At 44.5% G+C, this 14,209-nt stretch overlaps 1 protein-coding gene and 1 non-coding gene across 4 annotated transcripts in view; both read right to left on the bottom strand.

Moving 5' to 3' along the window:
* Usp4 (ubiquitin specific peptidase 4) overlaps positions 1 to 14,209 on the bottom strand; it is a 43,786-nt gene that overhangs the window by 20,012 nt on the left and 9,565 nt on the right. For 2 of the 3 annotated variants that reach the window (XM_028756622.1, XM_028756624.1), the window contains exons 4-10: positions 11,650 to 11,776; positions 8,268 to 8,413; positions 8,079 to 8,140; positions 5,069 to 5,209; positions 4,150 to 4,267; positions 2,919 to 3,092; positions 1,298 to 1,456 (exon numbers count right to left, since the gene is read on the bottom strand). In XM_028756622.1, the coding sequence (XP_028612455.1) occupies positions 1,298 to 1,456; positions 2,919 to 3,092; positions 4,150 to 4,267; positions 5,069 to 5,209; positions 8,079 to 8,140; positions 8,268 to 8,413; positions 11,650 to 11,776 (927 nt within the window). The remainder of the gene's footprint in view (positions 1 to 1,297; positions 1,457 to 2,918; positions 3,093 to 4,149; positions 4,268 to 5,068; positions 5,210 to 8,078; positions 8,141 to 8,267; positions 8,414 to 11,649; positions 11,777 to 14,209) is intronic. The other variant, XM_028756623.1, reaches the window with a different exon arrangement.
* On the bottom strand, positions 12,541 to 12,679 carry LOC114612016. Its single transcript, XR_003709923.1, has one exon. It is a non-coding gene; the product is annotated as a small nucleolar RNA SNORA48 (small nucleolar RNA).

Here is a 14,209-nt window from a genome sequence, read left to right as displayed (position 1 = left end):
CTGGGATTAAAGGCGTGCGCCACCACTGCCCGGCTTAATTATTTATTTATTTTACGTACATGTGTACACTCTACCTGTCTTCAGACACAACATAAGAGGGCATCAGATCTCATTACAGATGGTTGTGAGCCACCATGTGGTTGCTGGGAATTTAACTCAGGACCTCAGGAAGAGCAGTCAGTGTTCTTAACCACTGAGCCATCTCTCCAGCACCCGGCAAGCTGTTTTTAAGATTTAAAAGCTACTTTAAAGAATTCATGTCAATTATTTCAATCCAAAAAGGTCCCTAAAATAAATTCCCCTTTCAAGTACCAGAAAACCAAGGCATCAAGTATATATCTATATCTTAAATTTAGTTTTAATCAGATATTTTAATAATGAAAGAAAGAAGAGGCTACTTTAATACTTTGGAGGCAAAAGACTCAAAATTACTAGGCACTCTCAGAAACAGAGTCAGACACCAACCCAGACTACTAATGAGATCTTGTCCCACAAAAAACTGGGCTAGTGGCACAGGCCTGTAACCCTGGCTACGCGGGAAGGTGAGGCAGAAAGATGCCAATTTCAAGGTCTTCCTGAGCTAGTGACCGATGTCAAGACCATTCTGAGCAATTTAGTTAAGACTGCATTTCAAACTAAACAATACAAGTGGGCCATACCTACAACCCAATGGTACACACTTGCCCAATAGGAAGGAAACTGGAGGTTTTATTGCCAGTATCACAGATAAACACTGGATGAATTGTAAGAGCAGTAACAATGCTAAGAACACACGGTCAACATGTTACAGTTCTTAGTGCTCGCTCTTTCCTGGTTTGTCAATGCAATACTAAACTAACTCACTTGAAGAAACCTGAGAAAGTGCTAGTAGTAATTACAGTTGGCTTGGGATGTAGCTCAGAGTTTGTGGGCCTGCCCAGCATTCAAAAGGCCCTGGGTTACCGGGCAGTGGTGGCACACGCCTTTAATCCCAGCACTTGGGAGGCAGAGGCAGGTGGATCTCTGAGTTCGAGGCCAGCCTGGTCTACAGAGTGAGTTCCAGGACAGCCCAGGCTATATAAGAGAAACCCTGTCTTGAAAAACAAAACAAAACAAAACAAACAAACAAAAAAACCCAAACAAACAAACAAAAATCAAAAGGCCCTGGGGGTTTGATCTCGAGCACTGGGAGGAAAGACAACTAAAGTTAGCTTCCTTTCTGATTAGGAATGCATCCATGTCACCACAAGACTGTTCCCATGCTGCCACTAGAAGGAAGTCTCTTTGGGATACTGTGCAGACAGCTTTAATATCATACCGCATCTGGTCGCCCATTGGCATCCTTTGGTTCCAAGTAAGGCTTCTTCTTTACTCGGTTTAGGTCTTCATGCAATCCATCTAGAATAAAGGCTAACAGCTCCTGAGAGTCTTGTTGTTGGTAGCCAGAAAACTGAGGGGCAAAACGTCCCACTTGCGTCTACAACAAAAGCAAGCCCATTAGGAAGTGTAATAAAGTAGTGAAGGAGGAAAACAGCAAACAAGGAAAGCCCACAACAGCAGTTTCACAGTCAGCTGGGACATGAGGAACCTCACTTGAGCAGCAGTCCAACTATCTCCTTCCAAGTGATACTGAGGCCAATGGGCCCACCAGGGCAATGACTCAGGTCAGAGAGCCAAGTAAAACACAGGCCTGAAATCAGGCCATTATCCTAAGGGGAGGGGATACACTTGGTTGATAGATCAAAGGGGTGATGTGAATCCCAGTCCAATGTCTTTTTGTGGTTCACAGGGTTAAATTATAGAGCCTTAGAAGTGACACCTACATCAATCTAGGAGTCATACATGAAAGAGCCCCAATGTCCCCAGGTTGGAATGTCCAGTGACACTGTTTCCAGCCAACCTTGGAGTGCAGTTTCCAGTCAGCAGCACAGAAGTACTCTAAAGCACCACTCACACTCAACCAGAAACTCCAGGGGTGGGCCTACAGTCTCCTGTAATAAGCCAAGCAGTGTTCTACATCTGTGGTATATAATATTTTAGAAACTAATTGACAGGTTATTTATATTTAAATAAGTTGAAAAATAAAGAAAAGAGCTGAGTTAGAGCTCACCTCCCCTTTCTAGGCATGCACAAAGTCTTGCGTTAAATCCCTAACACCAAGATTTGTTTTTCTTTTTTTGCCATCTGCCTATATGGTACTCATGGAAGCTAGAAGATGAATTTGGATTTCCTGGAACTGGACTTACACAGGATTGTGAACCACCACATAGGCCCTAGGAATCAAATCTGGATCCTCTAGAAGAATAGCCAGTTCTCTTAACTGACTAGTCTTAGCTATCTCTCCAACCCCTCCAGGCCCAGCTCAGATTCGTGGTCACACTAACCACATTACATGTGCTCAGTAGCATCTGGGCTAATGGCTACCAGCAGACAGTGTGGCTTTCAACTGTGTCTACCAGTATACCATCCCAAAATGCTATTTGTAAGTTGTGTACACTGGAGCAAACCTAGGGTGCTGCCATCCAATCCTAGTATTTATGATTTAGCATATATTTAATATATAAACAGTCATTGACATGTATTTCTCATGAATTCATGTGACCAAAAAGAGAATAGAGTCCTCAGTCTACCCTCACCTAGGTCAAATGCAAGCAAAGGGATGCCTTCATGCAATATGAAGCCACTCCCCTCAAAGACAGATAAGGGAGGCTAGCTGGCAGGCTCATCAGATAAAGATGCTTACCACCAAGCCTGACCACCTGAGTTTGACCCTCAGGATCTACATGGTAGAGAGAGAGCAAGCCATTCCTGCAAGTTGTCCTCTGATGTCGACATGTGTGCTATGGTACATGCGTGTGCGCACAACTATACGTGAGTGTGCACACACAAACAGAAATGTAAAAACAATCTTTTCTTTTGAGAAAGGTTTCTCAACCTACTTTGAACATCCGTGGCGCCACGTGCGTGTCCCTTCCAGACCACATCTGCTTGATGAGCTCCGCGTAGGCCTCTGCGATCTCCCCCCTCATGCCCAGAGGGTTGTCTCTGTTGATCTCCGCCTCGTACTCGTCTTTGAGGAAGTACTCAGTCAGGGGAGCCGTGTTGCTGAGGCACTGGAACAGAATAAGGCCAGAGCCTGCAACCCTTCCAGACAGCAGGAAAGCAGGAAACACAGACCGAGTCCTTTCTGTCTGACCCACTTATAGACCAGGCTGGCTTCAAACTCTTGGCCATCCTCTGGCCACAGCCTTCCAAGTCCTGGGATTACAGCTATATAGAGACATACCAGAGTTCTGCATCTGGAACCTCCTGTACACTCTATTTGCATTTTCTCTTGACTAACTTTAATCTGTATCCTTTCCTCATCAAAAAAACAAATTAACTATGATAGCTTTAAGTAAATCCTAAATCCTTCTAGTAAATTATCAAAAGTGAGAGCGCTCTTAGGAAGCCTTGAACTTGCAGTTGGCTTCAGCACTGACATTTTTAGAGACTATGACCTCCTAATTTTGGAGCTGGACTCTGAACTCCTTGTAGCCCATGTCTATCATATGCAGTGTCTACCTAATAAATACATGATGGATGAATAAAGAGAGAGTACTGAGATAACATCTCCCTCTGTAGCCTAGGCATTGATCCCGAGTCCGGAGATTACAGTCATAAACTACCATGCTAACACTGGTTTTTGCTTGGTTCTGTAGCAGTAGTGTGAGGGACTGAACCCAGAACTGAGAATGCCTAACATGCTTGAGAATGCCAAGCAAGACCTCAATCACCCACGAGCCCTTCTCGCCTTTTAGAGTCTGTGTCTCAAAAAAATATCAACCAACGAACAAAACAATAGATGTTTTTTAGAACCACAAACACTGATGATGCTATTCTGAACTAGCCAGTAGGAGATATCCTGGCAGTGACTTCTGAAGCACTAAAAGGAAGTGGAGACTAATTTTTTTTTTTTTTTTTTGGTTTTTCGAGACAGGGTTTCTCTGTGTAGCCCTGGCTGTCCTGGAACTCGCTCTGTAGACCAGGCTGGCCTCGAACTCAGAAATCTGCCTGCCTCTGCCTCCCAAGTGCTGGGATTAAAGGCGTGCGCCACCACTGCCTGGCGAGACTTTTTAAACTCACAAACTCCAACCACAGTTTTATTTGGTTCGCAACTCTCCCCTCTACCTGCAGAGCAGAGTTCATGAAGCAGGTGTTCCCCAGGTTCCCAAGTCCGCAGAGGCCGGGCTGTATATGAGGTGATGGGGGCTCCTGGCAATTATACGAAGCAGAGAAGCCGGATCCACTGAAAAACACAACCCACATCAGCAATAAAGCCAAGTGCTGTACATACTCCCTCAGGATGACTTTCGGAGCTCTGCTTGGGCATCCAGAATTTGTGCCTGGCTGTCTCAGAATGTACATCCCCTACCTTCTCTAGTCTCCCAGAGCCACCCCTCCACCTTTCCTTGACATGTCAGCAGGTATAAGTATAGCCTTAAAGGGAGAAATGTTATCTGAATTTTCTTCTTTTAGACTTTGGCAACTAATTTTATATCATTCTAGAAGGCTATCAGATGATAATAGGAAAGAATATTTTAGGTACCAGGATCAAGAGCTTACATGTGCTACCATCCACAAGGCCATACCACCCTTGACTGGACCCGAGTGTTCATCTACTCTTTCTCTGCTCACTCTCTTCCATCCTGTTTATGCCTTGTGGCAGATGCTCCTAACATTCATGGAGAAAGGAACACAGCTACTAAGAGGAGAACCAGGGTTCTACCAGAACTGAGAACTGTCCCCTTACAGTTGCCATCTGACCAGCCCATCCCTTCACAGATGTTGTCATCTCCCTGTAGTAGCCACCCTGCCCTCAAGATTATCAATGGCTTAGACTGGATAAAACACCAGACAACAAAAGGACAAGTGACCAGAGTCCGACCGTGGAGGCAGGAGCAGGTAGGAATGGTGAGAAGCCACATGCAGCATGCTCTCACGGGCAGCTCTAATCCCACAAGCTTTATCTTAGCCACAGAGGAGCAGCCCAGGTACTCCTGAGAAAGGACGCAGAAGAAGGAAAGCACAGTTAAAGGCCTGTTCTTACCCCCTGCTGACACCGGAGCTGTGCATCCCAGAGCTGTTAGTGCTATCACCATTTGCAATGAGAGAGGCAGACACTGAGCAATAGGGACTTGCGGATGGTTTTGAAGAGGTAGTGAAATTTCTGCTAGGTGCAGTGCTTGATCTGGAAGGGGGAAGCAAAAACAATACCACTGACTTTTTTAAAAGTACAGGCCCCATTCACTGCTTCAGGACTCTTCTCAATAAACATTCCTAAGTGTGCTTCACGACTCATACTTGAATCCCCAGAACTCAAAAAGCTTGAGGACAATCTGGTCTACACAGAAAGAAGAGAAAGGGAGGGAAGAAACATTCTCCATTCTCAGTTACTTAAAGTGCAAAAGCACTGTCTTCATACTTAGCAGGAGCTGTGAAGTAGAAAGGCGAGAACTTCTGAAGTTTGTGGGCCAGGCTCTGGTCACCTAGGCAGCAGCAAGCAAGAGAGAGACCCCGTCTGAAACTAGGTGGATGGCAAAGACTGACATTTGAAGTCAACCTCTGACTCCACAAGCATACTTTGGCAAGTATGTGTCTGCATTTACACACATAACACACATATTCATTCATTAATTCTCTCTCTCTTCCTGTCCCCCACCCCGTGTGTGTGCGTGTGTGTGTGTGTGTGTCCCGTGTGATGGCTCAGAAGGTTAAATCCTCCCCTATCTAAATCCTGGAGTTTGATAATTTTCTCCCTCAATTTTGTCTGTACTGCTTATAAATCAGTGGGCACAGTGCTTTTCCTACCGCTCTCCTTTCCTGACCCGACAAGCTGTTTACCTTATGGCTGTGTCCTCATGCACAACAGTATCTGATACTGCACCAGAGAGCAGAAAAGGAATGTGCCTCAGGAATTCCACTGTGTCCACTCGATCAACCACATCATTCCAAGAGACTCTAGCCTTCATGGAGTCTCAAGGGGGCACTGCTACTTTTCCAAAGCTGTCTCCCTTGGTGAAAATTCTTATGCTTCAGAGTATGGGGTGGACAGGGAGAAGGAATGCACGAAGACAGACGTCCAAGGCCAGGACATCCAGCCTGCCTCTGCCTGAGTTACCACCTGAATCTCACAGGCTGCAGGCCAAGTACCTAGAGTGTTTACCCTAGAGCAGTGGTTCTCAACATTTCTAATATTCACTCTTTAACACACTTCCTCAGGTTGTGGTGACACCCAACCATAAAATTTTCACTGTACTTCGTAACTGTAATTTTATACTATTATGAATCATAATGTAAATACCTGTGTTTTTTGATGGTCATAGATGACCCCTGTGCAAGCTAAGCCCTGGAGGGTTCGCAGTCTGGAGGTTACTGTCTCGTGTTTTGTGCAAGCCTGGTGAACAGGGGAGCAGTCCGGCCTGCACCTATTTGTTTCTACTCAGTCAGGGACTTTAAGACAACACAAATGTATTAGCATAAAGTACTGACGTAGAGTCTAAAGGAGGGGCTGAAGAAAAGGCTCACATGACCAAGAGTGCTTGTTGCTTTTGCAGAGGACCTAGGTTCCCAGCATCCATACAATTACAACCACCTGTAACTCCAGTCCAGGGAAGCCAATACCCTCTTCAAGCATACACGGGCACCAGGCACACACACACACAACACACAGACATACATACAAGCAAAATGCCTGTACACATATAAAAAATAAAAGAGTTCTGAGTTCAAGTCAAGATGTCCCAGTTACAGTCCTCAGTAGAGTCCCTAAATCTTTGTAGAGGCCTTCATTCCTGTGTCTTGACTCAAAGTCAGTAAAGCTTTTCTCACAATTCACTGCTTTGCCTCTGCTCCTGATTTCATACCCGCTATGACTCTCCAGCCTCCCTTCACCTCCAGGGAGCCTTGTGACTATAGTGGGTCCACTTGAAGCATCTCCTGATTTCAACATAATTTATTTAATCACACCTGCAAAGCAGAGTCTTAAGTTCTGTGATAAGGAGGCAAACATTTTGTGGCAAAAGGGTGTTTTCTATTAAACTTTTTTTTTTTTTTTTTTTTTTTTTTGCAGAGATGTGGGAAACGTGTATGTGTGTATACATACATGTGGAAGCTGAGGTTCATGTTAGGTGCCTTCCTTCACTGTTCTTCACCTTATACTGAGGCAGGTCTCTCACTGAATGCAAAATGAGACCCTTTCTGCTAGACTAGCGGGACAGTTTGCTCTAGGCTGCTCCTGTGCACCAGGATTATAGGCCGGCTACCACACTCACCCAACACGGGTGAGCTCTGGGAATACGAACTTTCTTCCTTATGTTTGCATGGCAAGCAACTTAACCTGCTGAGCCATCACCCCAGCCACAGGTTTGTTCTTTTGGTTGTTTTGCAGATATGGTCTCCTATAGCTCAGGCTAGCCTAAAATTCAGTATATATCCAAGGATGGCCTTGAACTCCTCCTCCTACCTGCAACACAGGCATGTCTCACTACACCTGGCTCTGTTATCAGGTCAGGAAATACTCATGTTATGTACCTGCACTACGTCATAAAGAAAAGCCATTGCTTCCTACTGCAGTCTTCTAAGGGTGTGCATTCCACAAGCCACGGGAACATCTCCTGGCCTAACTGTACTTGGAATCCAAGCTCAGCAGCTAAGCAGCAATCCCTAAGAGGCCACAGGGAAGAGTCAAGTAGGAGCAAGCCATCACCCTTAACTCATACAAGACCTCACCCTAACCTTCCTCTTTCTTTCTCAAAGCCTCTAAGCTACAAGTAGAAAAATAAAGTAGCCTAATAAACGAACACACAAACAAACACACAAAAAGCCACTTTGTCAAAGTGGCAATATCAGATCCAACCCCTTTCGTTCCTCCCCGCCTCCCGTCCTTGATGGAATACTGAGGACTATCTTGTACATGAAAGTCAAGCTTAAAGACTGGTGCTTCAAGTACTATGCAGTTGGGATGACAAACTGATTTTTCATCTAATTCGGAACAACCCTCTCCCTCTTCCCCTTTCTTTGCACCTGTGCCAGGTACACCAGAGAGAAGATTTACTTACTTTGACTGCACGGTCTGCCTGGGCCATGTGCCATCTTCATTTTGGGGCTCAATTACTAGCACCTGAGTGAAAGGGGAAACCAGATGAGCACAATGCAACACACCCTACTTCTGACATGCTTATTGCCAGAAGATTTGACACACACCCCAGTCAGAGCTGCCTGTCTGGGAGTGGCTTGGGCCCTCCTACCTGACCCTGGTACAGCCCAGCATCCTGGATAGTGTTGTCTAGCTTGCTTAACTGCTCGTAAGTGTTGCTCATGTATTTGTTCCAAAGCCGTGTTTCACGCTCTGCAGGGATGTTGAAGAGCTTCCTCATCTCCTTCTCAATAGTTGCTAAAAACAGGCAAAAACATCACTCAGGACTGTTTCCAGAAATAAAGTTAAAGGTACCCAAGGCAAGCCAGGTAGTGGTAGCACACGCCTTTAATCCCAGCACACGGGAGGCAGAAGCAGGTGGATCTCTGTTGAGTTTGAGGCCAACCTGGTCTACAGTTTAAACTCCAGAACAGCCAAGGCTATACAAAGAAACCCTGTCTTGAAACTTCATAAATAAATAATAGCTGAGGCAAACCAATCTTCACTCTTCCTTTACAAATGTTCATGAAAGATCTAGAACAGATTTGTTTAAAGACCTTAACCTGTTTGCACTCCTAAAGCAAATCGTCTTTCAGAGGCCTCCCTTAAGAAGCAGCTCACTCTACTTCGTGATAATGCAGGGCTCATGTAGAGCACCAGGTGTCGTGGCTCCTGCTTATAACACCAGCACTTGGAAGGCTGAGGTGAAGGGTGCCAACAAGTCCAAAGCTACTAGAATGTTTTAGGTCAACATTAAGTTTAGTATAAAAACCTATCTTCCCTCCAAAAAAACCCCCAAATACCAAAAAACAAACAAAAAAATCCCCCAGAAAACAACAAGAAGAAAAAAAAAGAGGAAGAGAAGAAAAAAGATGAAAAGATGAAGAAAAGTAACTTAAGGCAGGCACTTGGGAGGCAGAGACAGGCAGATTTCTGACTTCGAGGCCAGCCTGGTCTACAGAGTGAGTTCCAGGACAGCCCGGGCTATACAGAGAAACCCTGTCTCGAAAAAACAAAACAAAACAAAACAAAACAAAACAAACAAACAAACAAGTTAGAACACCAGAAGCTAGGTGGTAGTGGTACACATCTTTAATCCCAGCATTTAGAAGGATCTCTGAGTTCCAAACTAGCCTGACCTACAGAGCAAGTTGCAGGACAGCCAGGGCTACACAGAGAAACCCTGTCTCAGAAACAAACAAACAAAGAAGAAAAGAGAAGATTGTTCTATGATCATTACTGTTAGACACACACACACACACGCGCACGCACACACACACATAAATAAATACAACCGTCTGAGTTTATTTCACCAATTCTAGATGGAGTAGGGGAGGCCACAGGAGAGATCTGAAGGAGCACAGGAAGGGGTGAGGTAAGGAGAGTGAAGGGGAAGTGATGTAATAAAATGTTAAGAAAAAAGTGACCTCTAAACCAGGATACACACAGCCTGTAATTCAGCAATAGACTCGATGATGCACAAGGATCCTGAGTCTGAGGCATCTGAGCTACACAGCAAGACTTCATCTCAAAGAAACAGGGTGCTAGTTAGAGTGACCTGAGGATGTGGTTTAGTGGGAGAACGCGTGCTTAGCATTAGTAAAAGGGCCTCCTCAGACTGAACCCCAGCTCCATCCAAACAGGACCAAACCAAACAGAACCAGCCATTTTCCCCCTGAGATTGTGTTAGTAAGTTTTTTAAAAAACTAATTTGTAGCCGGGCAGTAGTGGCGCACGCCTTTAATCCCAGCACTTGGGAGGCAGAGGCAGGCGGATTTCTGAGTTCGAGGCCAGCCTGGTCTACAGAGTGAGTTCCAGGATAGCCAGGGCTACACAGAGAAACCCTGTCTTAAAAAAAAACCAAAACAAACAAACAAAAAAAAAACAAAACAAAACAAAAAACAAAAAAAAAAAAAACCCAAAAAACCAACTAGTTTGTGTATGTATAAATGCCTTGTTGCCTGCACATTATGTCTGTACTCTACAAGTGTTTGGTACCCTCAATAGGCCAGAGGAGGGTGTGGATCCATGGGACTAGAATTAAAGAAAGTTGTGGTGGTTTGAATGAGAATGGCCCCCATGGGCTCAATCAAGTCTTTGAATGCATGGCTCCCAGTTAGAGGCACTATTTGGGAAGGATTAGGAGGTGTAGCCTGTTGGAGAAGGGTGTCCCTGGGAGGTTTCAAAAGCCCTCACTAGGCCCTGTGTAGCTCATGCTCTCTCTTCCTCCTTCTCTCTCTGAGACAAATATATAAAGCCTGCAGATCAGTATGTAAATACTGTTCTAGCACCATGTCAGTGTGTTTCTTGCCATGATGCTCATGGACTAATCTTCTTCCATCACTTCCCATCTTTTATTTTCTGAGACAAGAGCTCTCTGTGAATCTAAAACTGTTAAGTAAACCCCCAATTAACTGTTTTCTTTTATGAGAGTTGCTTTGGTCATGGTGTCTCTTCACAGGAACTAAACAATAACTAAGACAATAATAAACTGCCACATAGATGATACAAATTCAATCTAACTCCTCTGGAAGAATAATCAGGGCTCTTAATCACTGAACCATCTCTTCAGCCACTCTTCCGTCTTCGGTGTATGGTATGTGACTTGTTAGTGTTGGTATAGGCATAAGTATGTGTACGGGTGTGTGCTGTGGGGACCAGAGGTATCTTTCCATCACTTTTATTTTCTGAGACAGGATCTCTCTGTGGATCTGAAAGCTCATTGGTTTACCTGGGAACGCTGACCAATGAGCTTCAGGGATCCACCAGCTCATCTCACATCCCACACCTGGATTTCTTACCTGAGTGCTAAGGATCTGAACTCAGTTCCTCATGCCTGAACAGCAGGCCCTTACACATTGAGCCATCTCTTTGAAATAGGCTCTCACACTGGCCTTAAACTCCTAGCAGAACCTCCTGCCTCTGCATTCCAAGTGTTGGGATTACAGGTGTTAGACACCAGACCCAACTCAAGTAGTAAACGTTTTTTGTTTTATTATTTTTTTGTTTATTTTCATTCTGAGACTATGAATGGAATCCCCAGCATCACATAAAACAGGCACTTAGGAGGTGGAGACAGGAGGATCAGGAATACAAGGTTCTGCATGGCTATATACTGAGTTCTAGCCTGCTTGAACTACTTTTCTGGCCATTTTGCTTGCCCAAGTTCTGTTCTATAGAATACAGGTTTTTTTTTTTTTTTTTTTTTTTTTTGGTTTTTGGTTTTTGAAGACAGGGTTTCTCTGTGTAGCCCTGGCTGTCCTGGAACTCACTCTGTAGACCAGGCTGGCCTCGAACTCAGAAATCCGCCTGCCTCTTAGAATACAGTTTTCAGGTCTGATTCTTCATAAAAATTCCCTCAGGAAGACTTCAAAGTCAGGACTGTCGAACACAGCTGAGTAACAGGAGGTAAGGAGCCGCACAGCTTCCCTCTCATCAACTACAGTGCCCTGTAACCCTTTCACCAGACACCCAGAACCCTGCCAGCTGCTTACCAATGGTGTCTGCTTTGCTAAAATGGCAACTTAGCACATTGGTGGGGTCACTGTTCTCACAGAGCTTCAGTTCCAGCAAATACACTTCCACTTTGCAGTGCTTGACAAACAGGCCATGCTCCACAACCTATAAGCAAAAAGAGGCAAGGGTGAAGGAGCTGTGGTGGACACCTGGATAGTCCTGGAAGCAACATGGCTGAGCAACAGAAAGCTAAAACCTCTGAGGAAAACTTTCTGTCAGGAATTGTTTGTTTTTGAGACAAGGTCTCACTATGTAGACTGGCTTGGAACTTACTATGTAGACTAAACTGGTCTTTAAATCAAAGAACTCTACCTCTTCCAAGTGCTAGAAATAAAGGCAATGCATCCCCACATTTGATCTAAGAACTAATTTTTATTCATTTTTCCAGAGTATAGGCTTAATTCATCAGTACATCCCCAGGAGTTACCATGTCTCCCTGCTATAATGAAGGACCACGTACATCTCCAGGGACCCAGAGAGAGCTGTGTGGATGTACCAGGCCCTACCAGACAGGTCTCAGAAAGTCAGCAAGGTCAGCTTTGAACAGAAGACTCTTGCTTTGGCCTTGTAGTCTGTCAAACCTCAGCAGAATGTTTACATGACTATACTGACAGCACTTATAGACCTCTAAAGAAGGCTGTATAACACTTGTTCCTTAACACTCCCAAGGGTTTCAAACTGGCAAAAAAAAAAAAAAAAAAAAAAAAAAAAGGTTCTGAAGCCTTGCATGGCGACACAAGACTACTCAACTGAAGGGACACTGAGGCAGAAGGCTAAGGAGTTCAGCCTGAGCGACACAGTGAGTTTGAAGCCATCCTAGACAACATGAAAAGTTTTTCTTTTGTTTTTTTTTTTTGTTTTTTTTTTTTTAATGTGCCCTAGGCATGAAACAGCTTTGGCTACCAAGCCAGGCATTAAGCTAAACAAAGGACTGTCATCTGCTCTGGCCCTGACTGACATAAGAGCAACACCACCAACAAGGTGCCTCTTTGCCCGTTGCCAGGGAGGGAAATTTTTTAAAAGGGAGGAGGTAAGTTGGTAGTGGTGGTGATTCTGATTTGAAATAATGACTCCTTAAGAATGCAGCTCTTGAGGGCTGGAGAGATGGCTCAGTGGTTAAGAACACTGACTGGCCGGGCGGTGGTGGTGCACACCTTTAATCCCAGCACTTGGGAGGCAGAGGCAGGTGGATTTCTGAGTTAGAGGCCAGCATGGTCTACAGAGTGAGTTCCAGGACAGCCAGGGCTACACAGAGAAACACTGTCTCGAAAAACAAAACAAGAACAATGACTGCTCTTCCAAACATTCTGAGTTCAATTCCCAGCAAGCACATGGTGACTCACAATCATCTAAAATGAGATCTGAGTGACATTGTACTCGCATACATAAAATAAATAAATAAATAAATAAATAATAAATAAATCTTAAAAAATAAAAATTAAATAAATAAAAGAATGCAGCTCTTACCAGACAATAGTGCCCTATACCTTTAGTCCTAGTGCTCAGGAAGCAGAGGCAGGAGGATCCTGAGTTTGAGGCTAGTGTGGTTTATACACTGAGTTGCAGGACAGCCAGGACTACACAGAGAAACCCTGTCTTGAAATACAAACAAAACAAAGCAAAACAGAGAGAGAGAGAGAGAGAGAGAGAGAGAGAGAGAGAGAGAGAGGAGGAGAGACAGAGACAGAGAGACAGAGACACACACACATACACACACACACACACAGAGACAGAGACACACAGACACAAGGATGAAGCTCTGCCCTACTAAGGAGAACATACAACCCAGCAACATGAAAACGTATGTATTATCTAGGTATTAGCAGCCACAAATGGACTTTTATGATTCCTCTTTAGTAAGAAAACCTAATAACTGAGAGACAAGGCAGTGATCGCATGAGTTCTTTCCACCAAAGGCTGTGTTTTTCAAAGTGTGTGTCTCAGAGTGTGAGAACTTGAGACATTCTTCTATGCACACAAACACCTACTTTCTGACTACTCAGCAGTACAATCAGCCTCATGAGCATAGGGGAAATGGCTTTGGCATAGTTGTTAGGTAAGCATGGTGGCTCACACTAGTTCTCTCAGCATCCAGGGGCCTCAATGAAAAGGCTGAACTGTGGCAGTTCTAGGTCTCCCTGAGCTATAAGTGAGTTCAAATTTAGCCTGGATAACTCAATAAGACACCATCTCAAAGAAAAAAAGAGGGCTGGAGACATAGCTCAGTGCTAGGACACTTAGCATCTATGGGGTCCCAGGATCATTCCTAGTCCTGGGAAAAGGAAGAGGTAGAATGTATTAGTTTATGTCCACACAGCCCAACTGAAGTGTTGGGCTCCAAGTACTATGGACATCCTAAACTATCAGGCAGCTCTTGTATTGGAGGCTACGTAGGAACATCCTGAATTACTTACAAATACTTCAATTCCTAGAGAGAACTAGAAATAGTCTCTTGGACCAGAATTCCAACACTTAAGAGGCAGGAGATAACCAGTACAAGACCAACCTGGATGGACCAGAGATCCTGTCTCAGGAAAC

The sequence above is a fragment of the Grammomys surdaster genome, unplaced genomic scaffold, assembly GCF_004785775.1.
Source record: "Grammomys surdaster isolate TR1022 unplaced genomic scaffold, NIH_TR_1.0 126131, whole genome shotgun sequence".
NCBI lineage: Eukaryota > Metazoa > Chordata > Mammalia > Rodentia > Muridae > Grammomys > Grammomys surdaster.
This window is presented reverse-complemented; position numbering and strand designations above follow the sequence as displayed.